The sequence below is a fragment of the Scleropages formosus genome, chromosome 16 (assembly GCF_900964775.1).
Source record: "Scleropages formosus chromosome 16, fSclFor1.1, whole genome shotgun sequence".
In the NCBI taxonomy this organism is placed as follows: domain Eukaryota; kingdom Metazoa; phylum Chordata; class Actinopteri; order Osteoglossiformes; family Osteoglossidae; genus Scleropages; species Scleropages formosus.
In genome coordinates this window covers 8,592,179-8,620,177 of record NC_041821.1, presented here as the reverse complement: position 1 = coordinate 8,620,177, position 27,999 = coordinate 8,592,179, and the positions used below count along the sequence as shown (strand labels likewise).

Here is a 27,999-nt window from a genome sequence, read left to right as displayed (position 1 = left end):
AACAGGGACTCTCGCCTGGAAATGTATTGTGGTAGAACTGGCATAGCTTTTAATTTATCTTTCTTGTTAAAAGCCAAAAATTAATAGATAAATGATTAAAGAAGTAATAACCGCAGCAAAATCTGGCCAATTTAATAATGCAAAACCATTCCGAAACTTCACAATCCCACACACGCGAGGGTGACAACATACAAGTTTTTATTCGTCCTTAACAATCAGATTTCTTTTCTTTATGATTGATTGTTACATTCATTGACATTTCAGTTTGCAGTCCTGAAAATAAAACAAAAGATACAACATCAACTGGCACTGACAGCTCTGCGAAACAGGGCCCGAGCCATTTTCTTAAAATGAGCTTCCTTGCACTTTATACACCTGACATTGTCTACGGCAAATTAAGCGATCGACTATGGCATTATTGTGACAGACCTTCCGGCACGATCCGTCTCCTACTTGTTTCTTATGCTCCGAGTGAAGAGCAGTAAAAACGCATATATGGACACAACATTGTAGCTGTGTAGTTTTGACAGTGTACGTGACATGACCTGACCATCTGTGAGAACTAAGCAGGAGCCCTGAAATCCTTTGTTCTGCGAAAGAAAGTGTGATATGATCGATACAGGACAAGAGAGCCTGAAGCTCTCGATCACAAGTCCCTCTGTACAAAAACCTACCCAAACTATCCTTCGGTCAAAAGATATGTCATATCAGCATAATTAGTGTCCTTGTTCAACCGCACAATTTACAATACAAGCATAAATTATAGTTCTGTTACACTTCTTTAGATCTTTTTTTCCTTAATTTACAGTTCTACGGTTTCGTAAATATCAAAATTTAATATCAATGTTTATTTTACCGCTGAAATATATGGATAATAAAGAACAGAGGTTGTGACAGAAAAATACGTTAATTTATAAAAGGGTGTAAGTGACGATTAGGACTGTCTTTTTATTTCGGTATCATTCTTAATACTCACATTCCACACAACACAGTGTCCTACGTTTGGTTATACAGTTTGGTGTTGATCCATGGTTACATAATTCATTTAACATGTACCATAAGGAACGCAAATTCACAGGAAGCGAGAAAAGAAAAGCCCTCGCTGCCAACACTGAACTGCTTGTGTCGATCCCGGACGCATTTGTCATTTTGCTCTATCGAATGTATAAAATGCACCAGAGACGAGGACAAGCGGTTCAAAGGGCTTCTGTCACAACCGAACAAAAAACGAAACCAAAAAAAAAGACGGTACCTTAACGTTAGGTGATCGACACAGAGATGCTAACACGTATTTTCGAATACACCAGCGTGTCTGACGGTGGGGAGACCCGCTCAGAAATTCAGTGTCTCTGACATCATCTTCCACCAGTCCAGGAGCTCCTCCTTCTCCTCTTCCTGCCGCTCCACCAATGACTCCAACTCGAAATCCACCTGCCAGAGACAAGTGGGAAAAAAAAAAAAAAAAAAATACTATGAACCCCTGAGTCTCCCACAGCTATGAAAATATGTACCTGAAGGCAGCGAACCCAAGCTGGCCACTACGCAGGCCCTCTTCCCGGGAGCACGTACCCTAACCACCGGACTGTAGGGGACAGCTACTTTCTTCATCACAGTGAGGTATCCCGGAGCAGATGCTGACACTTTGTAGTTCCCAGGAGCCAGCAGACGCCAGTAATCCCCATCTTTAGCTGGAAAACGGAATGGGGGATGTGACATTTGTGTGAAAATGCCTTAAATCCCATGTTAATGTGGTGAAATTCTGTACATTTTAACTCTTCACTTTTCTAGCATAGCAAATATTGATATATTTTGATTTTATATTATGTTATTGTAATTATATTTATTTTAATATACTGTATTTATATACACACACACACACACACATTTTCAGAACCGCTTGTCCCATACGGGGTCACGGGGAACCGGAGCCTACCCGGTAACACAGGGCGTAAGGCCGGAGGGGAAGGGGACACACCCAGGACGGGACGCCAGTCCGTCGCAAGGCACCCCAAGCGGGACTCGAACCCCAGACCCACCGGAGAGCAGGACTGTGGTCCAACCCACTGCGCCACCGCACCCCCTGTATTTATATATTATTATATAATTAAATATATAATATTTATATATTATATGACAGTACCTCCTTCATCCACTAGCTGTCAGCGTTGTGCATTTTGCATTCTCAGCCTAACCAAATCTAACCTAACCAGCACTCATAATAAGAAGATTTTTCTGTATTTTATAAAGAGTAACAAAGCACATTGGATAACATCACACAAAACTGTACCCATGTTCTCGGCGCATTACCACTAGCAGTCTATTAACATGTTGCTAACTGACAACGGCAGAACATACTACACCTACCAGAAGTGATGTCATGGTCAATCCCCTCTACAGATATGGAGGCGTTGGAGATCGGGTTCCCCTGCAGGTCCCGGACAAAGCCCTTCACGCCACGGTGGATCTGTGGAAGAACGCAGTGCATAAACACTCCCAATGTCCTACTGGGTCAAACATTCTCGATGCGGTCGAAACAGCTGAATTTGCAACGCATCACACCGAGTACTACAACACAACAGAAAGTGCTACATAAAGCGGTTTCTTTTATAAACAATCATTAAAAAATTAAATGTAATAAAAATGAGTATTGAAATCTCCTACACAATTTTATATATTTATACTAAGCTGTGTTAGAATAGAATAGAAAACCGTGAGTTCATTTGAAATATTCACATTAGGGTTTTTCTTTTGAAATTACATTGAATTTTTTTACTTCAATGTGCAGGAAATGATGCGATTTTCCCATCAGAACCAAAAACAATGAGCAAATCACACACGCACACACACACATTGTCTGAAGCCGCTTGTCCCAAGTGGGGTCGCGGCGAACCGGAGCCTAACTCGGCAACACAGGGCGCCAGGCTGGAGGGGGAGGGGACACACCCAGAACAGGACGCCAGTCCATCACAAGGCACCCCCAGCAGGACTCGAACCCCAGACCCACCAGAGAGCAGGACCCGGCCAAGCCCGCTGCACCACCCCTCATGAGCAAATCAAATTCCATTAAAAAATTCACTTATAAATATTACTAAATCAGTGTACAAGCAAGCTGAATATTACAGAAACATAAGACAGCAGCACCTGAGCAATATAGTTGATGAGGGAGTTTTTGTTCTGGTCCCAGTACATCTTGAGCGTGTCTTCTGGGGGGAATTTATCACAGCTCAGCTCCACCGTGATCTCAAAGCAGTTGCTGCTCAGGTAGTTAAAGTCCTGCATGCCTGAGACACAGAAAACAACACTAAGCTCAACACCAACCCAGAGAAGCAAAGACCCCATACTGCATCCAAAATAAACGCTTTAATGCAGAGATTTAAACGTGGAATTAAGATATTTAAACTTTTTTGATGCAATTTATGCCAATCAGCCTAAGCGATTGTTGAAATGAAGCTCTGAGGATGCGACACGTACCTCCAGGAACGCTGTACCACGCGCCCCCGTTGGTGATCCCTTCCTTGAAGCTGCTGTCGTCATCGTTCTTTCGGCACGGAGGCCTGCTGGAGTCCGACATGATGGGATTGAAGCTGGAGTAGGCGCGGGCTAGGCTCTTGAAGATCGCATCGTCGGGGCTGGCACTGTACTCGTGGGTAGAGCCTGTTCAGAGACCGACAGTAACGTTAGTCCTCCGACGGCACATAAGCAGGCTATATTTGCACACTCATCTCCTGAAGAACGGGGTCCCACGTAAAGAACATTCAAAACAGTGCTACCTCACATGACAAGACTTGATGAGATTTTCGGTTCTTCTGTTGGCAGTTTTCTTATATACCAGTGTGCTGAAGACATTAACCAAGTCTTATTTCAACCTGCTTTACAGAAATAGCCTTGGACTTCAATATACTACACACTACATAAAATTGCCCAGCTCTATAAAACTATTCCCATTTATATCATTTTGCTGATGTTTTTTTCTCCAAAGTGACTTACAATGTTAATCTCCTACACTTATTTACCCATTTGTACAGCTGGGTAATTTCTACTGGAGCAATTTAGGGTAAATACCTTGCTCAAAGGTCCTAGAGCCAGAGGCAGGATTCAAACCTGCAACCTTTGGGTCTAAAGCCAGCAGCTCTAATCACTACGCTACCAGATACCCACATAAAAGAGTATGTATAATATAAATTATTTTTGGTAGCTTAGTATACAAAAATAACATAGTAGGTGGGTTTAGACCTTTAAGTATCCGTTAAATGAATAAATAAGAGTAGCTGTACCATTTTGAAATACAAGTATGTGGGTACTGCCCAATGATTACAGCCACAAATATAACAAAGTATGCTGATATGATCATTTTATTGGAAGCAAGCGCTTTATTCGTGTTGAAGTGGGTTTTAGGCCCAATTCTGCAGGTCTGTTAATGCATTATTATTTTTAACTATATGATAATACTCGTCCCCAGAACAGCAGGGTGATTTCACAGCATGACTCAAACCCATTAACAAGTAAAATGTTTTACATTTGGGAAGAATACAATAATTTCCATCTTTGTGCCACTTGCTCCAAAGCTTTTTTCTTATTTAAAAAGCAGTAGGTAGAGATGTAGTTACAACTACCACCTTTGGACTTAGAGATCGCAAGTTCAAATCCCACCTCCTGGACCAGTACCGTTGATCAAAGTGCTTACTGTGAACTGATACTGTAAAAATTACCCAAGCGTATAGAAGGGGACTTCATTGTAGGAGGCGTTACATTGTAAGCTGCTACAGAGAAAAGCATCAGTTAAATGAATAGATGAAAATTATCAAAAGAAGAGGGTTGCAAAAACACAGAGAGAGAATTTGTACGTTGTGAATACATACATACAGAAGAATTCAAGAGCAGAAGCTTACAGTATTTAGCAAGGGTGCTCATGTAGCATTGCCTAAGAATTTCAAAAAATGCAAGCAAACCATTAAAAGTTCTTTACAATTAGAGCTTGCTCCAAAGACTTAAAATTGTTTGTGTGACTAGATGATTTGTACTCCAAATACACAGCATAGACAGGCATTTCCACAGAAGGGGAAATCAAAGGAGCGGCGAAGTGTGCAGGGGCTCAGCGCTGCGGTGCTCAAAGGGATGACATTTACAGCAAATATTTCAGTATTTGTTGCAGGCCCAATCTGGGGGACGAATGCCCTGCTCTCTTCTGTTGTTCAAAGAAGGCCCTTTGACATGTGACCCACTTAACACACACACACCTGCAGACCATAAAGCAGGTTTTTCATGACTCTGTCAAAAAACCATGAAGAATGTCCATAAATAGCACAAGAAATCATATTCAGTACATATTCCACCGGTTTGATGCTTTTTAACAGAAATTTGTTCTTAGTATTTCAAGATATATCTCAATATGTAGGGAATATATTACCTTACTATTTTTGCACCATCCTCCTCGACATCCATCGCATACTTTGTGAGCAAGCTTACCTAAACCAGTGCTGTAAAGATCATTTGGTGACATTTATAGTTTTAGAGGGGGTGCTGGGGTGCCGCGGGTTTGGCCGGGTCCTGCTCTCTGGTGGGTCTTGGGTTCGAGTTCCGCTTGGGTTGCTTTGTGATGGACTGGCATCCCATCCTGGGTGTGTCCCCTCTCTCTCCAGCCTTGCGCCCCGTGTTGCTGGGTTAGGCTCCGGCTCGCCGCGACCCCGTTCGGGACAAGCGGTTTCGGCCAGTGTGTATGTCTGCGTGTCTAGTTTTAGAGGAGAATTTTTGGCGTGAAACCGGGAGACCCGTTGGGAATCAACAGATTGTTTAAAGAAGAAAGGAAGTGTGGTTCACATTGATTAGCAATGAGTCCTTCACCGCTGCCTGCACTCAACACTGCTCCCGTGGAAGGACCCACACAGCAGGAGGTGAAACTCACCGCTGCGCGTTTCATCGTAGGGGTAATTGGCCACAACGTCTCCACCGTGCAAATTGGCTGAAAGGACAAAAGGGATGTCCATGATCCAGTGGATGACGGCCTTGGTTTCAGGAGCCAGCTGCAGAAGGAAGAGCCATGAGATAGCGGAACGTCAGCCTCAGAGCATTAGGACTTAGGATATTAGATCTCCTCTTAGACTGAGATCAGAATATAAACTTCATACAGGATCATACACCAATGGAATGTATATTTACATTTATTCACTCAGCAAAAGCTTTTCTTTAATGTGGGTTACAGTGATAAAGTCCCTGCAATTATTTATCCATTTATGTAACTGGATCATTTTTAAGTGCAGATTGTTAATCAATCTCAGACCGCTGATAATGAAGCAGCAGGAGTTGGGACTTAAACCGAGGTCCTTTAATTTCAAGGCTATAACCGCTCAACCCCCCCCCCCCCCCCATGCCCCGATATGTGAGGCAATTTAGTATAATGTCCAATTCAGAGTTTTAATCCTGGTTTAATCACATTAAGAAGTGACTTGTTTTGAATAAAGGTGCCTCCTACCTTAGGGTTCTCATCCACAGCTTTCTTGTCCATGAGAAGATGGTTATTGGCACCTCCCTCCTTCTCGTTGATGTATACGATTCGGTCCAGGTCGGGGAAGTTCCTGTTGAGATCGATGCCCTGGGCATTGCTGCGCCCCACAAACCAGTCTTTCAGATCCCCGGGCTGCAGAGAGGAAACCAGCAATGAACAGATCCACTTTTTTGCATTTATGTCTATTTCCATTTATTCATTTAGCAGATGCTCTTCTCCAAAGCGACACGCACTGATTACGATATAGTACGTAGCTAAAACCTTAATCCTCGGGTATTTATAACGTAAGATACAATGCACTAAACTCCCAACGGGTCTTTACACATTTACACAGCAGAGCAACGTAACACACGTTCACTCGCACATAAAACACACGAAGGGCAATTTAGTCACCGTTCCTCCTGAAAGATGTGTCTTTGGACTGTGGGAGGAAACCAGAGCACCTAAAGGAAACTCACAAGAACATGGGAGGAACATGCAGACTCCACAAGGGCTGAGCTAGGCTCAAACCCAACTCTAACTGCACAACCCAGGCAGTGAGGCACCAGTGCTACCTGCTGTGCCTCCTACAGGGAAACAGCACATTTTAAATTGCACATAATATCATGGTTTAATAACCACAATAATATGAAACTTACTACATTTTGTCAGCTGGTAGCATTGGGGAGAATTATTAAAGCTGTAAGCAGAACCCTTTGATGAAAAAGGCGGGAAATTTATTTTAGCACCTGTCTACGCGGTAATTAGATGTTATTATTGCATATAGCAAAGCGCAGGTTTGCGCTCCAGTCACGTGCGATTAAGTTGTATTAATAATGTCATTTCCATCACGGCTGCCGGCGCCTACAAGCCGCGTTAACTTCGAGGGAGAAAAAGCGTTTCGCGGTCCTGCTGCGTTCGAATCGCCGAGCAAAGTGTACAAGGTGACTTTAAACACGGGTTCGAACCACCAGCGAAGAGAAGACGGACAGGGGGGAGGGGGGCTATAAACTATTTAGTCTCATTAGTTTAAGCCTCCGCACGGTGCTCAAAATAACAGCGAGCAGATGGACACACGGTGAGTGACGGGTCGCCGCGGCAAAGTCGCGCACGAGGCGATGGCGCGGCGACGCCATGATTAAGAGCCGCTTTCAAAGAGAATCTGCCGCAGCAACAAGATTCGCTGAATAAATGTGCATTTTCTGGAAAACACTCTTTTGTTTATCATTTTCTGGTATTCCGAAGCTGCCATAAGCGCCTGTCTAGTTGTGTAGACTAGACGTGCGCTCAGTTACCGCGTCGCTGGAAAATGCAAACTATTTTCACAGTGACCACATGGCGGTGCTATTTTCCACATTTCGGTCACTGCGTAGGCAGGCAGTTTTGTTATGCGAGGACTGCATTTCCCTCGAAGCCTACATAGACCTGCGCTTGAATTTCCGTTCTGTAGTTCCCACCGTAAATGTTTTTGTTATTAATTTGCACACAGATGGGAAAGCACATTCGCAACCCCCTCGCAAAGCAGGCGGCCGGTTCTTGAACCGCAGCTTTAGCGGAGCTCCTCAATGTTTCAGAGCGTCCACTTCGTGAAGTTCCACGTTTGACCAGCAGGTGGCGCAGGTCTGCTAATGAGAGGCGTTCCGGTTTTGCGTGGGAGCGCCCTGCTGCTGTGGGTCACTAGCTGAGAGCGCAAGGACTTGTAATCACCACGAAGCGCAGTCGGACCAGTCTCACCCGGGTGGTCGGTTTCAAGAACTAAACGATGCATTATTAAACGAGTACAGCATGAAGGTAGTGTCTATCCGCATCTCCTCGCAACTCCCCTCCCCTCCCCTATAATATATATATATATATATAAAAATAATTTTGAAATCAAATTCTTTTCATTTTCAAATAATTATCAAATATTTTTTTTAGAAAATATTTCATTCTTATACTTAATGTTTGCCACACCAGGAATCTTATTATCCGCAACTTGCTTATTGTACGTCGCTTTGGACAAATGGATTTGCTAAATAAGTAATAATAATAATAAGACGACCCATGGTATCGGGATGGGATGCTGCGTCGTCCGACGGTCCGCGAACAATCGGAGGAATACAGCGCCCTTCGCCGGGGGTCGAACCAGGGGTAGCCACTGGATTACCTGGGAAGCAGCCTTCTCAAAGCCATCCGGGTTCATGGAGGGCATGATGTGAATGCGGGTGCTGTGGATCAGGTCGATGATGGTGTCGTTGCCCCTCTGGTACTCGTTGCAGAGATGTTGCGCCAGGTAGATGAGCAGCTCGCGGCCCACGGCCTCATTGCCGTGCATGTTCCCGATGTACTTGAACTCGGGCTCACCTGGGACAGAGAGCCAGCGGCATTAATTGCGCTGCATTTTCATCCGTCGCAAAGCAATGGCGGTCAAACCACGTGAACTAACAATCCGCTCATATTTAATGGCAACATTAATAACAGGTCACCAGGGACAAGTGATTGATGCGCTGCAGTTTGAGTCGGGGATTCATTGGCAAAGAGCTGGAGGTTGCGTTTCCATTCCATGGGACCCGAGTTCCATGTTTCCACGATAAAGAACACCACACGAAGAAAAGGATAACCGAGAACTCGTAAAGTATAGTTAATATCAATATTTAAAAATACCTTAAAGGTGGACCGTAACAATCCGATGAAAAATGTCTCATTTTGCCTCCTAGAACTGTGTCCCATTTGTTTTTCAAAAAAAAAAATCTGCTGCAAAACAATCTTTGTTGCTTTTCATTATCCATTTATTGCTGCGTTTTTCTATTAAAAAAATAACTAAACGGTGCCAAATGATGTGTGCTTGCCTGCTACCGTGGAAAATTCCGGAAAGCGAAGGTCATTATTCTGTCGCCTTCTGTGCCGAGCCTTTGGGGGGCCGACGCGGGACCACTGGGGCCGAGGAACACGTGGTTCCTGGATGTACGATAAGCACACCTGCTTCCACTCACTCATGTGCCGCTGGCCACACGCCAGCCATACGAAGCTCACCTGCATCTGCAAGAACTAGACTAAAATAAACTAGAGCGCACGAGTGACTTGCCCCCCCCTCCCCCCCCAGCAAGGAAGCTGTAAGTCAAACCTGAGTCTGATTAAACGGAAAGGTGCAATCCATGGGGGGTCGGGCAGGTCGGGCCTAAGGAATTCTGACCCCCTTTCACCGAGCCAAAAAATGATCCGACATTCCGGGGGCGCGTTTACAATCGATGTTTCGTTTCCTTTTCACCGCCGCATTTTCCTCCCGTCTTCAGCGTGACATATTGCGAAACATATTGTTATAACGGAGAGCACCCTCCCGGCGCTCCGTCCTCGATAAAAGCAGTACGCTGACCATGGCCGCGACCCTATACCCCACGTCTGTTTTTTTTTTTTTTTTTTTTTTTCCTTTCCAATCAGGACAAATGGGCCTTATAGAGAAAACCGAGCGCGACCACCGAGCGAATTAATGCTGCTCGGCGACAGATTCGCCCTCCTGAGATCAATCTGACGGCTCTGGTTTCCGCTCGGCGATACGGAGCACGTCTTGGCAAAGCGCTTCGAGCTCCGCTTCCTCCATTTTGTGCCGTCTGCTCCAACATTTGTGCCGCAAGCTCCAGCGCGCTTATTGGAGCGGAGCGCGTTCGCGCACAGTGGGATCACGCTTCTCTCTAGCCGTTGTTCATACAGTCTACCCCCATTTTTCGCAACTTTTCATGTTTTGCATTTTGTGCGGAGAACAACCAAGTTTTACGTCCAAGAACATAATTATTTTAGTTTGCAGAAATATAAAGTGGGTACCGGGGCTTAGGTTTGAATCCTGCTCAAGTCTGCGTGGAGCTGGTACGTTGCCCTCATGTTTATGTGGGTTTCTTCCAGCTGCTCTGGTTTCCTCCCACAGTCCAAAGATGTGTTTTATTTGAAGTGGCGGCTCCAAATTGCCCTTTGTGTGCGTGTGTGTGTGTGTGTGTGTGTTGTTGCTGTTATGGACTGGCATCCTGTCCAGTGCTTACCCTGTCTTAGGTCCTAGGTATTCAGGATTGGCTCTGAGCACTGAGACTCTGCACTGGAAAAGTGGTTAGTGATGATGAATGGATGGATGGATGGATAACAAACATCTCGTATATAGCCTTCATAATACATTTAACGATTCTAGAGCGTATAATCAATGTTTCCGTGCATAAACTCACTTTGCTTAAACGGGGCTCTCCCAGCCCGCTTGTTACTGGTAGGCCGTAATATATCATTTCAAGGCTTTGATTATACCGAACTTTCACAGAAATGCTGTTTAGTCCCTCGAGCCGCACGCTACGGGGACAGAGCGCCGTACTGCCATCAACCTTTAAAGTACGGTTTCACAGCAGGAAATTGGGACAAAACGTTTCTGCAGATGTGAAGGAGCGAAGGCGAGGGAGGGGGGGGGGGGGGGGGAGAGAACCTCGGCCTACGGGAAACGTGTCAATCCGAAGACGGATCCCGAAGGCTGCGGATCGTGAACCCGGAGTCCCTCCGTCGGCGGGATGTAATCAAAGGCAGGCGCCGAGGGAGCGGCAACCGCCGGGCTGTAACTCGCGCTCCGACAGCCGCACGCACCTGCCCCTTAAAAGCTCATTAGGGAGCGCCGTGGAGCGAACCCGCCTCTCCGTTTACGAAAACCGTGCTGCGTGAACACAAACATTTGACCGTGAGCCTGGACGCTAAATCACACAGGCCGATTCGGTACAAAGATTCAAATGGCTGGGCGGGGGGAAGAAAAAAACGAAAACCTGATCTCGTCGGTCAGCAGTTGTCCAAACCAATTTTTCAAAAGGACTGCGCTGGCTAAAGAAATGGCTCATGCCAGACAAATGCGTTTATTCACCCGTGTGGATTAGTTTATTTTAGGGATTGTAGTTCGGACTCCTCCTTACGCCGTAGACGATCGATTAATTTCGGCGAACACGAAAAATGCGGGAGCGGGTGGAGAAATGAGGGCTTGGAGGTGGGATTGAAACAAAGGTGTTTCCACGCTACTCCGGACAGCTGGTAGCGAAGTAGTTACATCCGCTGCCTTTGGACCTGAAAGTGACAAGTTCGATCCCCACCTCTGGCTACAGTACCCTTGAGAAATGTACTTGCCCTACAATCGCGCACACACACACATCGTCTGAAACTGCTTGTCCCACGTGGGGGGTTGCGGGGAACCGGAGCCTAACCCGGCAACACGGGGCAAAAGGCCGGAGGGGGAGGGGACGCACCCAGGACGGCATGCCAGTCTGTCGCAAGGCACCCCAAGTGGGACTCGAACCCCTGACCTGCTAGAGAGCAGGACCCGGGCCAACTCACTGCACCCCCCGTAGCCCTACAATGGCTCTAGTAAGAATTACCCAGCTGTGTAAATAATTGTAAGTTGCTTTGGGCAAAATCATTGGCTTAATGAATAAATGTACAGAATACTGAACATATAGTGTGTGAGAGAGAGAGTGTGTGTTCCACTGATGTATGGATGGGTGACCCATTGTAAGTAGTTTATCAAGCAGTGTAAGTCTTTGGGTGCTCTGGTTTCCTCCCACAGTCCAAAGAGATGCTGTTCAGGTTCCCCCAGAGAGTGTGTGTGTGTGTGTGTGTGTTCCACTGATGTATGGATGAGCGACCCAGTGTAAGTAGTGTATCTAGCAATGTAAGTCACTGCGGTGAATAAGGAGTGTGGGCTCATAACACTACATAGTATCCATTGGAAGTTGCTTTGGAGAAAATTGTCTGCTAAAAAAAAAATAAATGTACTCTAAACCACTGGAGAATGGTGGATGACTGCAGTCCTAACCAGCACGACATGAAGCAAGTGAACCTAGACTAGGGTAGGTTTGCAAAAGAGGTCTTCGGGGGTTTTTGGAGAGCTTCGTGCGGAACGGGGGGGGGAGGGGGAACCCGGCACCCCCTTGTTTCTTTGTCTCGCGGGCGGCTCCGGACCGTTAACCGGCGAGCGACGGCGCGGAGCCCGGCCCCGGAGACCCGACGTAAAGCGCACGTTGTTTAATTATTTACTGCGGTGCCTGTGGGCAGACTCGCAGAAGCACGAGAGAAATAAAAGCATCTATATATAGTGTTTGAGCAAGATGGTCTGCTGCCTGCTGCCACTTTAACGGTGACTTATGTACATTTGTGGAAATTACACACTGGATTGGCTACATTAATTCAGAAGAAAATAAAACTATTGTGCCGGAAGTGGAGTAAGTGAACTATTAAAAATTACCAGTATGAAACGCTCCATTTTGGAGTAAATTTATTGTATAAAAATGTGCAACACCGTGTAATTGTTCCAGTGCTGCTACAGCGACCTCCGGGGAAAACATGAACATTAGAAAGTCTTCTTTATATGATTGCACGTATTTTTTTTTTTTTTTCCTCTTTCTTTCTTCAGAGGAAAGAGTGTTGTGCCGGTAAAAAGGGACAGTCAACTCAACTGCCGCAGTATGATATGAAGCTAAAGCTTCTCACTGTATCAATCAAGGGTAATACAGCAAGAGCGGAGATTTGAACCTGGGTCCTTTGACCGCAAGGCTACAGCCCTAAAGACTGCGCCACCTGCTGGCCAAAACCGTTACCGTGGGACAGTAACAAATCCTGTTAATATACACAATTAACTCAACTAAGGCCGGTTCACACTCGGACGCGTCCGGCACACGGAGACACCGACAGTGGTAATAATGCATATTTATAGTTTTGCCGATCCTTCGGAATAAGCATCAAAATCGTAAAGGCTTCCCGCAAAGGTCGTATTTTCTCATAATTCCGGGAAAACGTCGCATTCGGCCGTGTGTTAGTTCTAGAGAGACGATGCCGCGTGCCTCATGCTGCGCGCGCTCGCTCGGTTTATTAAAGAAAAGCGCACAGGCCATTCCCTGGGCTACAACCTGCCTTGCTTTCAAACGGAAAGAATCATTCTGCTGGAAAAAGGCAAAAAAGATGCTTTGAAGAAATGTGCACAAATTCATCCTGCCCATCAGAAAAGAGGCGCGGATCAATCGCTCCAGCATTCGCGTCGTCCTCGTTTAAAGTGCAAGGACTAACTGGGCCATTTATGATGGGAGCGCCTGAGACGCAGTTAGAGTAGCGGAACAGACGGAGGCGAACGACTGACTACGAAGGCTTTTAGGTTCATTTAAGCCAATTTCGTGGGATAAGAAAGGCAACTTTGCGAGCCCTTACGCCCCCGGCCCGGTGCCGCCTTCTCCTCCAGCCTCTGACCCGCTGCGGGTGAGGATACATGTAGCCTCCTCCTTCTCCTTCTCCTCCTCCCTAATGGAGAGGCACGACGCACCACAGCAGGGTTAACGTGGACGAGAGTCATGGAGAGCAGGCTGCCGCACGACGACAGACTCGAGCGTTAATGTTGCATGAGAAGAGAGAAGAGCGCTGTGTCTGACATCAGAGGAATTCTTAAAAAAAAAAAAAAAACTATAAAACCCACGCAAGCTGGCTAGAAGATGGGCTGTTTATTCAACGTCAGCCTAAAGGTTTCAAAGTGCTGAAAGGCTGATGCTGAAGTTTAGGCTTTCCGGTACACGGTAATCAACAGTAATCATTCTGCTGCAATAAATACACACACACACATATTTACATTTATTTATTTAGCAGACACTTTTTCTTCTCCAAAGCGACTTCCAATGAACTCTATGTAGTGTTATCAGTCCACACACCTTATTCACCGCGGTGACTTACACTGCTAGATACACTACTTACAATGGATCACTCATCCATACACCAGTGGAACTCGCACACTGTGGGGGAAGCTGAACAGCATGTCTTTGGACTGTGGGAGGAAACCAGAGCACCCGAAGATTTACACTGCTGGATACACTACTTACACTGGGTCGCTCATCCATGCATCAGTGGAACACACTCTCCCTGTGTCACTCACACACTATACACACACACACATAGTATATACACATACACACACTATACGCATATATATGCACGCTGTATATTTGATTTGTCACTTGTTAAGCTAGACATGTTTACTTCTGAGAATTGATCTCAGCGTTTGACAGAGCGACTTGCTGAGTAAACTAATCCATGTGCCACACAAGCGGTATATGATCCTTTATCTTGCCGTCCTTTACGGAACAAAACGAAACGATGGATGAGCGCAAAGGGAGCCATTACTTATTTGACGTGTCAGTAAATGAGTAATCTGACAACCGTAAATCTCAGGGAAACGAGAAGCTTGGCGGTTTATTTTATCCCCTGACGCCATTCGACTATAAATCAGACAAAAATATTAGCGTTGTCATTTAGCAGGGATAATGGCACACAGTTACAAATGAGAATGTGCTGCCGAGCGAAGCCCATCAACAGAACTTTCATCTCACTCATTCATCGAATGTAATGCTTGTATGAATCCAGCCAAATAGGAAATGTACATTAAAATATCTCGATGCAGCACGAGCCTATGAAATGTATATGAATTTTGCATTTAAGAAAACGCAACTGATTTCTCTCTCCGAGGAAAAAAAATACTCCACAAAATATGATAATGTAAAATACCTTTATAACTCCTGATTATATACTTGAGAATCACACACACTGTATGAAACCGCTTGTCCCGAGCAGGGTCACGCTGAACCAGAGACTAACCCGGCAACACAGGGCGCAAGGCCGGAGGAGGAGGGGACGCACCCAGGACGGGATGCCAGTCCATCGCAAGGCACCCCAAGCGGGACTCGAACCCCAGACCCACGAGACGGCGCCACCGCGGCCCCTATATTTGAAAATGATTCCCAAAAATACAGACTTCCCTTTGGCATTTACAGCACTGTTTAACACATGAAAAGCAGAACTGATGCTCCCTCAAAGTCAAGTAGTTTGCTCTTCATCAAGCAGACTTCTAGTCAATGTAGTGACACTACACACTGCACACACTGTACAGGCGTTTATTGTATATTCTGTATATATTTTTTGCAGTCCGTATATCTGTAACTGGTGCCGAAGAGCTGCGGAGAACACATCTGGATTTTTACCACCATACACTTGTGGTTATGCTGAGTGACAATAAAGTGATTTGATTTTGATTTTGAAATAAAACGAATCTCAAACGGAATCACTAGAAATGCATCAAAGTGTTGGAAACCAAGTTTGAAGAAAGCAGGGTTTATTTCATTTTAAAATACTGTTACGCAACAGTTCAACACTCTAACGTCTGGCAAGGACTGATCCACATGGCAATCTCATCAAAAACTCACTCAAAACAGCATAAGCTGAAAAACAAGTGTACTGCTTTGGATGCTAAGACATTTATCACAGCTGTACCCTATAAAGTGTGAATCTTTTATGGAAAAGCTGTTTAGCACTAATTTATTTTCTTCAATTACTGACATTCTTAAAAATATATGGTTAAAACTGACAAAAAAAAAAAATGCAGTTTAGACACCTTTTCAAAAAGTCAGTTTTTTTTTGTAAGTATTATAGCTCTATCTCACATTTTTTTACAGAACCCAATGCATAAATAAATCAAGGGACATTTGTATTATTAATGTTCAGCTTCTGTAAAAAATCAAGCTGAAAGTGGCCAGAAGCTGACAAACATTGCACACACTTACGGAATGAATCAATAAATACTTTATTAGGTGGCTGTGTAAAATATAGTTTTTTTAGTAATCTTATAATAAAATAATAATAATAATACTAATAAATCTTAATTGACTGTGATGTAATGGTAAAAGCAGGGGCGCGGCGGTGCCGTGGGTTTGCCCGGGTCATGTTTTCCGGTGGGTCTGGGGTTCGAATCCCGCTTGGGGTGCCCTGCGGTGGACTGGCGTCTCGTCCTGGGTGCGTCCCCTCCCCCTCCAGCCTTATGCCCTATGTTGCCAGGTTAGGCTCCGGCTCCCCGCGACCCCGCATGGGACAAGCGGTTTCAGACGATGTGTGTGTAACGGTAAAAGTGACTTTGAATTTACAAATAAATCAAGTTATGAACAAACTTCCAGTCGCAACTATGTTCCTAAATTGAGAAGCGTGTGTTTTCAAATCACCTGGGCCTCCTAGATCTATACGACTTTACGTACGACACCTTTGCCGTACTGGTTTTGCATCGAGGTCAAGATGCAACATGTTCGTGCAACATACAACATTTCGCAACACTTTACTATTTCGAGTACGTGTCGCGGAAAAAAAACGTGCTCCTGGGACGCTCGACCTTGTATCGCAATACCGCGGTAATATCAAGGGAACATACAGATATTTACGTATCGCTGAGAAACTGAATGCAGAAGAACGGTGGAAGAAGCGTAGAGCTGCGGGAGGAGAATGAGATGCAGTAAATCCCGAATGTGCCACCTAACGGAATCGACGTGCGCCCCCGTCAGATGGCGTCCAGATTGGCTTAGCGCATTAGCTGCCGCCGGAGGAGATGGCGGCTGGCGGCTGCTGCCGAGCGCTCGCCGAAGGATGTCCGTGCGAGCGATCTTCACCGTGCCGGCTGGCGGGGAGCCTCCTGGGGCGGCCTTGTGCTCAATTGCACGCGTACGCCATCGGGGTGGGGAGCCCCCCTACAGCTACCTCGCAACACACACACACACACACACACACACACACACACACGCTCACACACACCTCTCGGGGGTGTCAACAGCGGGCTGTCCTCGCTAATTATACCTCTGAGAAAGTGCGTGTTATCCTCTCGCACGACGTGAAGAACTTATAATTATCGCCCAAGACTCCGTGGCAGCGTTCGAGAGCTACTACGGAACGATGGTCTTCGACGGTATTTTTTAGGCCAAGTCGCTGTCGGTCTTTTAGTTACACCAGCCTTTGTCTACAAGAGGATTATCAGGGTAATCTGAGCCTTTTAATTTACAGAACGTTCTAGTGAGCGGCCAACCCGACGCGAAATTACCGCAGGAATCGCGAGCAGACGATCGCAGGAAGTACGATTTTTCCATGTGGAGAGGCGAATAAAAAAATGATCCTAATGCTCGGAAGAAAATGACTTCAAGCCAAGCGGTATTCTGGGAATGTCGTGTAGGAACAGATCTGGCTTTCTGCGTTTCACAATGTTAGGGGCTGCGACGTGATTTATTTCAATTTAAGAAATGAGACACTGCTGTTGGAACTTGACAGCAACGCGCTGCGGGACCTTTCCGTATAACAAAGCCTACGGAAAGAAGGAGGCAGAGAGTGATAGTTTTAGGTCAAGCCCGGTTTATAACCAACGTCGTTCGGCTGATCCCTTTCAGACGTTGAATATCCTTCTGGTTCAAAAACCCACCCCTAGAGAATGCGAGCTACAGCGAGAGATATTCTCAAATAACATAAACTATCAGCATTGCTTTGTTATGCGAGGCGGTGCAAAGTTGCCGTCTATCTAACGACGAAGCAGTGTCCCAGAAAGACAGGAGGCCGCGGGATCCCATAGAGGGCTCGAAACGGGACACGTGATGCATCTTCACACGACGTTCTGAGTTCATCACCTGCAGCAAATCCATTCTATCAGCGGAACCCACCTATCTGACATTTCACTGGAGCATCATCAGTGAAATATAAACAAAATATTGGGCACATTTATATGATCATGGGAACCTACTGTATTTTGAATCTCTATACCTGGACCTGCAGTAATATTAGGGTGATAAGCCAAAATCAAGGGGGCGTGGTGGTGCAGCAGGTTTGGCCGGGTCCTGCTATCTGGCGGGTCTGGGGTTCGAGTCCCGCTTGGGGTGCCCTGTGACGGACCGGCGTCCCTTCCTGGGTGTGTCCCCTCCCCCTCCAGCCTTGCGCCCAGTGTTGCCGGGTTAGGTTCTGGCTCGCCACGACCCCGCTCGGGGCTTGCGGTTTTAGCCAGTGTGTGTGTGTGTGTGTGTGAGATAAGCCAAAATCAGAACATACCCATCTCGCACATAATGGGGTTATTTGTGTCCATGAAACAGCCTCCTTCGATGAACTCATGTCGCGAGAGCCCTAATCTCCATAATTTCATATGGAAAAAAATAATTGGTTCCCAGATGACAAGTACGATCGCTATCATCTTTTAATGATGTATGCTTTTCAAATTAATCTCTCGCAATGCCACTTGCACTTTCTTTAATGTTTTAGGAGACATTTTGATCATTTCACTCACTGACACAAAAAAGATCCCAAGATCACTGCCTACGTCTCACATTCGGCAAAGCATCCACACGCTATACCGTTAGAGGTGCTGTGCGGCGTGACTAACACACCAGAAAATCTTATACTAAGACAAGATTGAGGTTGTCTTACGATAGTGGTAATTACAGTATTTCCAGTGTAATTTAGAGGTTATTACACGAGTGAAAGGCAGAGATTAGCCAGATTGACACCAATGAGGGGTAAAAACCGTTTGTGTTTAAGACACCATGTGGCAATGTACAGAATAAAATTCCCTCTGTGGAAGTAAAATGAGTGCATAACAGGCAAAATGCTGTTGCGCAGAATAAAAACCCCATTGTTTTTGAAATGGATATATGTTTCCATAAGCTCTCGCCGTGATTTTTTTGTTATACAAGACACCATTGCGTAAGGGATGAGCATACATCATTTTTACGGTATTTACACTGTGACTGAAGGGCAAGTATGAGTGTGAACTGAGCCTGTAAGAGCTGGCTTTCTGAAAGCCCTCATTTTAAGGAGGATCTGTTAGCGCAAACACAGATGGGAGATCTTCAGCGGCATTTTAGAGACAAAGCTTGTTTTTCCATGATTAGACCCCCTCAAAAATCCATTCTTCAGGGCCTTGTGCGAGAAAGTGCCAGGTGCTCATCTGGCATCGCAAACATTCACCATGGACACCTCCTGCGCCCATATGGCTCCAGCATTTACACACCTTGAGAGTGTAACACGCAAGAGCTTTTGACCTTTTCCGCGGCGGAAACCAATTATGAGAGATATTGACACAGTCATGCCCTTTCTGCTAAATCTATTTATTCGTTGTCTGAGTCACTAACAGCCAGGGAAAGTAGAACGCAAGCATGAATCGTGGTTTATACAATTGCATTTTACCATTTAACAGTTTCCAGTTTGCTTTTCGGCAATATTTAGATGGCGATTTTAAGCCGCACCTTTTCCGTCGGCTGATATTATGGATTTGTTGCAAAACGGGCAGCATCAATAAAATATTTTATTGCGCTGAATCTCGTCGTCTCTTACTCTTCATAAAATAGGGATGTTTGAAATAACCACGAGGAACAACGAGCCACACAGACACAAACGCCTGCAAATACTCGTCTACGCACAACCTGTGTTTTTGCAGCTTTCAAACACTGATTTTGCGTATATGATCGATTTCTGCCGTTTTTACAGCTATACTCACAAACCAAAAGAGGCTTGTGAAGAATGCTCTAGCGAAAGATGGGACAAAAAACATTCCACCCTGAATATTTCTATCACAAACTGTAATGCATTGTCACGTTATAGTATTATGGGATGTTATTATGGTAACAATTTATTTCCTTTGGAATTTTCCTATTATTAAATTAGTTTTTGAATGGGGAGAAAATAGGTCACCATACACCGAGGCGGGATTAGGAGGTAGGTGGCTCTGGGACTTGTTCCACAGCTCAAGCTGGGCGATGGACAATTTCAGAGGAAGAAAAAAACTGTCTGGAGACTTGGAATGGAATGTGCGAACAACTACAGTGTATGGAGGAAAATCACATTTGATGCTCATGCGCAACTGAAGACCCTTGGAGAAATTACCACCTGGAAAAATTATGCCAGGAACAACAAAACAGCTGTATGATGGGCAACAAAATATTAACGGAAGCCAAAATGTCAGTTTTTTTTTTTTTTTGCTTACATGCATTGTTAAATAAATTAGGAGAAATTACACACACACACACACACACACATTTTCTGAACCGCTTGTCCCATACGGGGTCACGGGGAACCGGAGCCTACCCGGCAACACAGGGCGTAAGGCCGGAGGGGGAGGGGACACACCCAGGACGGGATGCCAGTCCGTCGCAAAGCACCCCAAGCGGGACTCGAACCCCAGACCCACCGGAGAGCAGGACTGTGGTCCAACCCACTGCGCCTAGGAGAAATTACATTTTTGCAAATTACATTTTAAGGTCAGTTTTACAAAATTTGGTATCAGTTTCATCCGACCTGCGTATAACTAGTCAAAATACTTTCCATCCACTTGCTCTCCCTGAGCTGCTGGTGTTTTCCAGGAAATTAATATTCAAGAAGAAAAATAAGCACGTAAGAGAATAAATGTATGCCGATGACCACAGCAAACGCAAACAAATATCATTTGACGAAAAAGGAATTTGTTGTTTCACGTTGGAACCGATGGATGGGTACGTAAGGAAACGCATCTGCATTCAGATCCTGCTGCCAGGGCTCATTTTCTGTCTCTGCGGATGGGAAGTTAGAACTGCTTATGACACAGTAATTCAGCCTTCCCTGGGCGATACTGCTTTCTATGTCATGCTGCGCGCAGCATCTTTTGTATTCGTAATGCTGTATAATTATGAACAATGCACACGCATAGGTGACAAGCAGGCTTGTGTATCAGATGTCGTTTAAAGGATGACAGTGCATTTGCAGTATTCGTCAGTAGAAATGAACGGAGAAAGTGGAGGGAAGGCACATTTATTTGAAACCGGTAATCAGCCTTCAGTGCCTCGGTGGAGGACTCATAAATTTTATATCACCGCACCCCAGCAGAAATCATAAATAATACCGTTTGCGACATTTAGCTTCAGATCCCTTTGTTTCTCCGTGAATGAATCATCGGGAGAGAGTGAGAGAAGAAAGATTTTTCACAGAAGGTGTCAACTATATTATTATTATACAGCGCGATGAAGCGCGTCCAAATATTCGTAGAGAACGCTTTCATCACGTAGTCCTACAGCGGGGTGGAGTTGACCGGCAAGCATCGCCCCACAGTCATCGTTTCGGAAATAACTTCTCCACACGATGGAGGAAGATTACAGCGCAATAACGAACGCGTTCACTTCCACATTTGACCTCATTTTCATAAGCGATGCCGGGCTTCGCGCTCTGGGGTAAAGCCTTTATATAACGCACAGCGGCCAATCCTGCCTTTTTCCCGAGCAACGGCGCAGCACAGCTCATTTGTGCTCTTTCTCACACTTCTCCAGTGGAAATCTGCAATTCGATGGCGCGCCGCATCACGGAATTCTTATTCCATCAGACGCCACCTATCGCACCTTGAAACGTGCCGCCGCTCTCGAGTTTCAAAGCAGCCCGTGCCGTAAACATCGTGAGTATGGGATCCATTGCCAGCCGCATTAGGCCGCGGTCCACGTTTTGATTGGAGCAAGGCTATTATTCTTTTTATAGATCCAAACTATTTCAATGAAACATGTGAAGGGTTGGCAGCTTCCCTAATAAAGCCGGAAAAAAAGATCTGGACAAGTCCCCTTATTCTCTCTCTCTCTCTCTCTCTCTCTCTCTCTCTCTCTCACACACACACACACACACACACACACGCACTCCCGTTAAAGTCCAGAGCTCCGCAGTGGCCTCCATATGTACCATGCATCATGCCACGTAGCTGTACCATATGCCAACACTTTCATTTATCATCCTCGTGTTGCAACACACGTGTCTTTTGACAATTGAGCGAGAGCAAAAGCCTGGATCTTAATTAAAACCACACGCTGGCACCGCTGTAGTCAGCAGTCAATCACAGACTTGTGTTTCAGTCTGGCAGATATGATTGTATTACCATCCTGAGCGGAAGGTAAAAACTGCTTGTGACCTGGCTCGCGTTACAATTTCTTAGAACAGAAAAAAGTACAGGGATCCTAAAATAATACCGTAATTACTTCAACAGAAAGAAACTGCACAATAAACCTTTTTTTTTTTCTTTTTCCCAGAGTAAATTCTGCAACGAGACTTAAGACATTTCAAATAATTGCCATAAATGGGTGAATAATTGTAACCTTGACGCTGTAAGTCGCTTTGGAGAAAAGCGTCAGCTAAATGAATAAATGTAAATGTAAATGTAATCATTAGAATGGCTCTGGATTCGCTTCTTCCTTTTGGAAGTTCTGCCTTTTAATCTGTAAAATGACCTATTTGTGCACACAATCTAACAAGCCAGGTATCCCAAAACCCTTTGAACAAACACACACCGAAATCCATTTCCACTGATGTTTAAAAGAACCGGTCCCCAGTACACAGTGTGTGTGTGTGTGTGTGTGTGTGTGTGTGTGTGTGTGTGTGTGTGTGTGTGTGTGTGTGTGTTGTGTGTTGTGCCATACCACAGTTACCAGATGGTATCAGCAAACACCGCTTAGGAGGTAGTGTACCCTAATGTACCTCTAGACAAGGACTGAGCCTACTCGGCTATACAGACAACAGCTCACTGAGATAATCCTATCTATCGCCATGGCAACAGCTATTTTTGATCAACCTTAAATTCAAACTGAAGTAAACAGCATAGCATACAAGTTTGCCATTACAGTATGTGCTTTACATATATCTGCTAGAGCTGGAGATAGTGGTTGCCTAGAAACCACACTATATGAAAACAACATGGAAATTCTTCGGAGAGACACGACGCTGCGAGGGACTTGTACACATGGCGTTAATTATGTAGTGCTGACGATAAACTTGTGGTCCAAAACATTTCGAATCGTGTCCGTCTAAAGCGAGTAGCGTGAGTTTAACAGGACTGTGGGCTCAGATGTTGCGTTCGATCACTAATGTCGGACTGATGTTGTCCCGCACTGTCTCTTTAAAATTTTCCAGAGACGCTCCATCAATACAGATGGACACATTTACCAGGTATCGGCATATCAGTATCCCAAAAATGCTGAAATTATTTTTGTGACGGTGTACATCTGATAGAGAGCCGCAGGCCTAAGAAATCGAAGGACAGCCTTCTGTTCACCCACCTAAGTGTGATGTTTTAAAAGGCAGGTTCCTGACAGGTCCTAAAGGCTGAGTGAAAATAATAATGACATGTTTGAGCTCATCATATAATTACTGACATCATGAATTAGTTCAATTCCTTTTCAGATTCAATGAACAGTAGCATATTTAATAATTGCAAGCTTTGGTTAATTAATTCCTGACTATGGAAATTCATTTTTAATAATTTTTTTTTTCTAAATTTTGTTACGAACCCGGAGTGTACTGTCAAATTTAATGTTGTTAATGAGAAAGAGAGGAATGAAAGTGGTTTTTTTCATTAGGGCAGCAAAGACAATAAACAAACCTTCCCAGCTTTATCTGTTTGCCCCCCCTTCATAAATGGTATCTACCTAAATGATGAGTCATATTTCATATCAGGAATATCTGCAGCTGTAGTATGAAATAAGAACTGGGGATGGTGCAAATTTCCCAGACAGATTCTCTTATATGTTACAAAAAACATTTTTGCACAACCTAGTAACAATATAATGTATACACAGCCAATACTGCATACAAAATAAATTCTATACACCACATCTGATCTCTTTAGAAAAAATAAAAACAAATGTTTGTTAATCATAACTGAGTGTAGGTCTTGGTGTGTATGTGTGTGTGTGTGTGTGTGTGTGTGTGTGTATCCTGCATGGTAGAAGGTTCTTTTTATCTAAAAAAATCACAACTTTCAGTGTAAAACTAATCTCAGAACAATGTCAGTTCATCTCTTTCCCTGGCCTGTACAGCACAAAGCCCTGTGTGAAATCATGTAACACCTAGGTCTCTGTGGCAAAAAAACCACGGGTCACATGGGTCACACAAAACACAAAGCTTGGGACAGACTATGCATTAATGTCAATACTATCTATATCATCTTTGAATAACAATAATAATGAATAATAATTTAAAACTTGCAAAATCAATATTACTATTTCCATCAGTTTGACCATGGTTGCTATGAAATCTCCTACTTTAATATAGTGTTCCACTTACGAGCAGGTACTGCAGGGAATAAAGATGTGCACTGTACTGTACTACTAAAGGTTGTTAGTTCAGGTCCCCCAAGAAGCCTCGCTGCAGTAGCCTTTAGCAGGCTACTTAAACCTTTATTTTTACGTGAAGCTTTTCAGATGTGTAAAACTGTATGATGGATAAAAGCATCAGCAAAGGAACTAATTAAAAAACATGATTTAAAAAAAACTATGTACTACACAGATTTCAGTTCAAAATCTGTTATGAAGCTGTAATTGAATAATTCTATATATTATTTTATATAAACACACAAATATTTGTATAGGCTAAATCCCGTGTTTAGTCTTCAAAATCGTAGTTTGCTTGAAAAAGTTTTATTAGAAAGAGCCCTGTTCTGTGATTCAAGTTAAGTGCCAAAATATCAAATGAAAATGTATATACAGTTGAACCTTTAGTTCTTTAAGTTTGCAAATGTACTTTACATATTGACTCAGGACAGGTAAATTTGTTTACTTATAAATCTTGATTATATACAGTGTGATCATGAATGCTGTTACCTATGTTGCAGCGTGTGACACAGCTGTTGCGCCCCACCTAACACGTATTCTTGTGACACGAAGGATGCTGCAGGAATGGCAGCGATGGTTAGCGATGAAGCAGCCAGATCACATCATGAATCATTGATGCGATGCATAGCGGGCTCCGTTCACAGGAGGCATCTTGGGGGCCTGGGACACACACACACACACAGGAGGCACCTTGGGGAGGTCGCACACACACATGTCAGGAGCGGTCCAGCCCCTCTTGCAGCATCAGGGAGGATGGGGAGAGACACACACGGACTGCTCCACCCCGGAGACACAAGAGAAGCGTCACTTCATACGGGCATTCCTGCGTGGACATGGCTCGAGGTACAGGAGGCATCCTCGCATCTCTCATGACATGAAACCTCACACTCTACCGCAGACGCCTCCACACTGCGCATGCGCACACCGTAATGAATAATAGCCACATCTCAGCTGTTCAAAGCAACATCGTATCCTGCACGTATCGGAAAACAAGTTAATATCGCGCCCGTTAATCCCAAATCGTTCAAATATCGTTATCGTTAAATTATGAGTCCTTCGTCAAAAGCTTCGATTACATACAGGGTCGTTTTAAAGGTTTTTACAGTAACGGACACGGCTTGTTGTTTCTTTTTTTGCATTCATCTAACTTAACATCTAATCATCATGGGTTGCGGTCCGTTTTCCAAGAAAGAGGCCTGTCTCTTATCTGCACGAGACACCTAATTGAAAAATAAACTATGTAAAGCCGTGTCATATGGTCTATCTGACAACACAGATGTAACCGTTATATATGAATATCAACTATGTACAGCATTATGTTATTATAAAAAAAAATAAAAATAAACTACTAGGAAGAAACACCGCGTTCAAATTATCCATGGGGGAGGGGGGGAGTGATTTACGTCACGAATCGTTCTAAATTGTAATGTTACAGATTTTAAAAATCCTAATATCTTCACGTTAGCCACAATGAATGAACGCTCCGCATTTCTGTTTTTTCTTCGCGATGGTCAGATTTATATTCTCTGTATATACAATATATGTGTGTATGTGGTAGGTAGGTGGATATGATCATGAGAATGTCTATTTATGCCGTTTTACATGTACATTACATATGGAAGCACGTGTATGTATTATGTATGTGTGAACCGAGAAAGGCAGGTGTGTGTGTGTGTGTGTGTGTGTATGAGACTGAGTGAGGTACAGACCAGGCTCGTGCACCCCCGGGCTGTCGGACATCTCCAGCACGAGCAGCTCCCTGCCCTCGAAGCTCTCCCCGATCGTGTAGATCCTGCTGATGGACGGACACTGCAGCCACACGGACACCAGCGACTTCCTCAGCTCGTCGTACCGGTGGTACTCGAAGGAGATGCCGCCCTCCTCGGACGAGCGTTCCTCCGCATTTTGCCCGGAAGAGAGCAGCGCCAGAGTCCCGCACAGCACGAGCGATTGGAGTAATTTCATTTTTTTGTACAGGTGTTTTCTTCTCCGCTGGGCTGATCGCGCTCCGCTCCTCGGTATCCGCAGCAGCGTCCGCTCGCGTCACCGCTGCACCTAGTGGCTCTCGCGCGCTACCTGCGTGCGCTCTGCTACAGCAGCATCCCGCACTGGATGCGCGGGACCCCGAGCGGCTTCGCGTGGGCAGCTGGGGCGTGGTTTATCGACACGGCACGGTGGAAATTACTGTGCGTAGCGGCAAGGGGAGGGGTCGAGTCTAGGGGGAGTGGTTTATCCACTCGAGAACACTGGAAATTACTTGGCGTAGGCAATAAGAGGAGGGGCTGATTCAAAGGGTGTGGCTATCGCGTTCGGTACGATGGAAATTGCTCTGCCGAGCCTATAGGGGGTGGGGGCTGCGACTAAGGGCGTGGTTTTTCCTACAGTGCTTTGGAAATGACATTGCGTAAGCGCTAAGGGGAGGGGCCTCTTCCAGGGGCGTGGTTTCGATGTTCAGTTCTGTATAACGGTAACGGCTTCGCGTAGGAAATAAGGGGAGGGGCCTCTTATAGGGGCGTGGTTCCTCTAATTTTCTGAGTGTATGACTCCAGGGAATGAATAATTTATAGGTTATAATTTGAAAGGTAAGGTTTCAGTGCAATTTTTCAACATTATCTTTTTCAAGACCATGAACAATTTAAAAAAAAGAATTGTTGTTCTATAGTACATTTTGTCCCAAAGGTGATATAATCTATATATACTGTATATATATTGTACCTGCAATCCTAATACTTGATAAGAAGAATGTTCCAAAAACTGTTTTTTCTTTCTGTTAGAAGAAAACTTTTGATTTAGTTAAGGGCAGCAGGTAGCCTAGTGGTGCAAACTGCTGCCTTTAGCCCTGAAGGACCCAGATTTGGTTCCCACTTCGTACTATGGTACTATTGAGGTACTGCATGGTAAAACTGCAAACTTCAGCAATAAACACAAACTGCAAGCTTTTTTTCAGAGAAAGGGGAGAACTCACTTCAGCAACAGAACAAAATGAGGCACATGTATATCTTAAATGTAGAATCGCTTGCTGCATTACATAAGTCCTCTCATCAGTGTGGTTCATATATCAGAACCAATATATAATATACCATGAAGGGTTCCCACACTTTATGAAGGACAATGACCTTTGAATGACAGATAGGCAGTACAATCCTCTGCCATCTTTCCACATCTTGTCACAGCAGGTAACTTCTATGAGATCCACGGCAAAGGGATATTTTTACTCGCACAAAGTATTAACAAACTATAAAGCCTTTCTTAGTATAGTGTCGCTAATTAGAACATTTTTTCTAAAGACCACGTAAGAGAAGAACTGGATCCAGTTTCCCACTCTATTTCTTGGGTGACTTCCCACCAGCACCTTTGCAGCTTGACACAAAAACCACAGGGAGTGAGTCAAGATTGCTTTGGGACACAGGAGGGAAGAATCTGGTTTGAATTTACTTCAGTAATGCTGAGATGTACGAGTCCTGTTTATTCTCTTCAGCTGGATACACACACACACACACATTTTCAGAACCGCCTGTCCCATATGGGGTCACGGGGAACCGGAGCCTACCCGGCAACACAGGGCGCAAGGCCGGAGGGGGAGGGGACACACCCAGGACG

General features: G+C 44.8%; 1 protein-coding gene across 1 annotated transcript; it reads right to left on the bottom strand.

Moving 5' to 3' along the window:
• Window positions 1-19: 19 nt before the first annotated feature.
• cpe (carboxypeptidase E) lies at window positions 20-26,541 on the bottom strand. The gene is made up of 9 exons (XM_018736047.2): window positions 26,109-26,541; window positions 8,628-8,824; window positions 6,470-6,634; window positions 5,903-6,020; window positions 3,472-3,654; window positions 3,142-3,281; window positions 2,365-2,464; window positions 1,570-1,688; window positions 20-1,431 (listed from the first exon to the last, which is right to left on the bottom strand). Exons 1-9 carry the CDS (start codon window positions 26,362-26,364, stop codon window positions 1,333-1,335), a joined length of 1,377 nt encoding a protein of 458 aa, XP_018591563.1. The 5' UTR covers window positions 26,365-26,541; the 3' UTR covers window positions 20-1,332.
• Window positions 26,542-27,999: the final 1,458 nt, after the last annotated feature.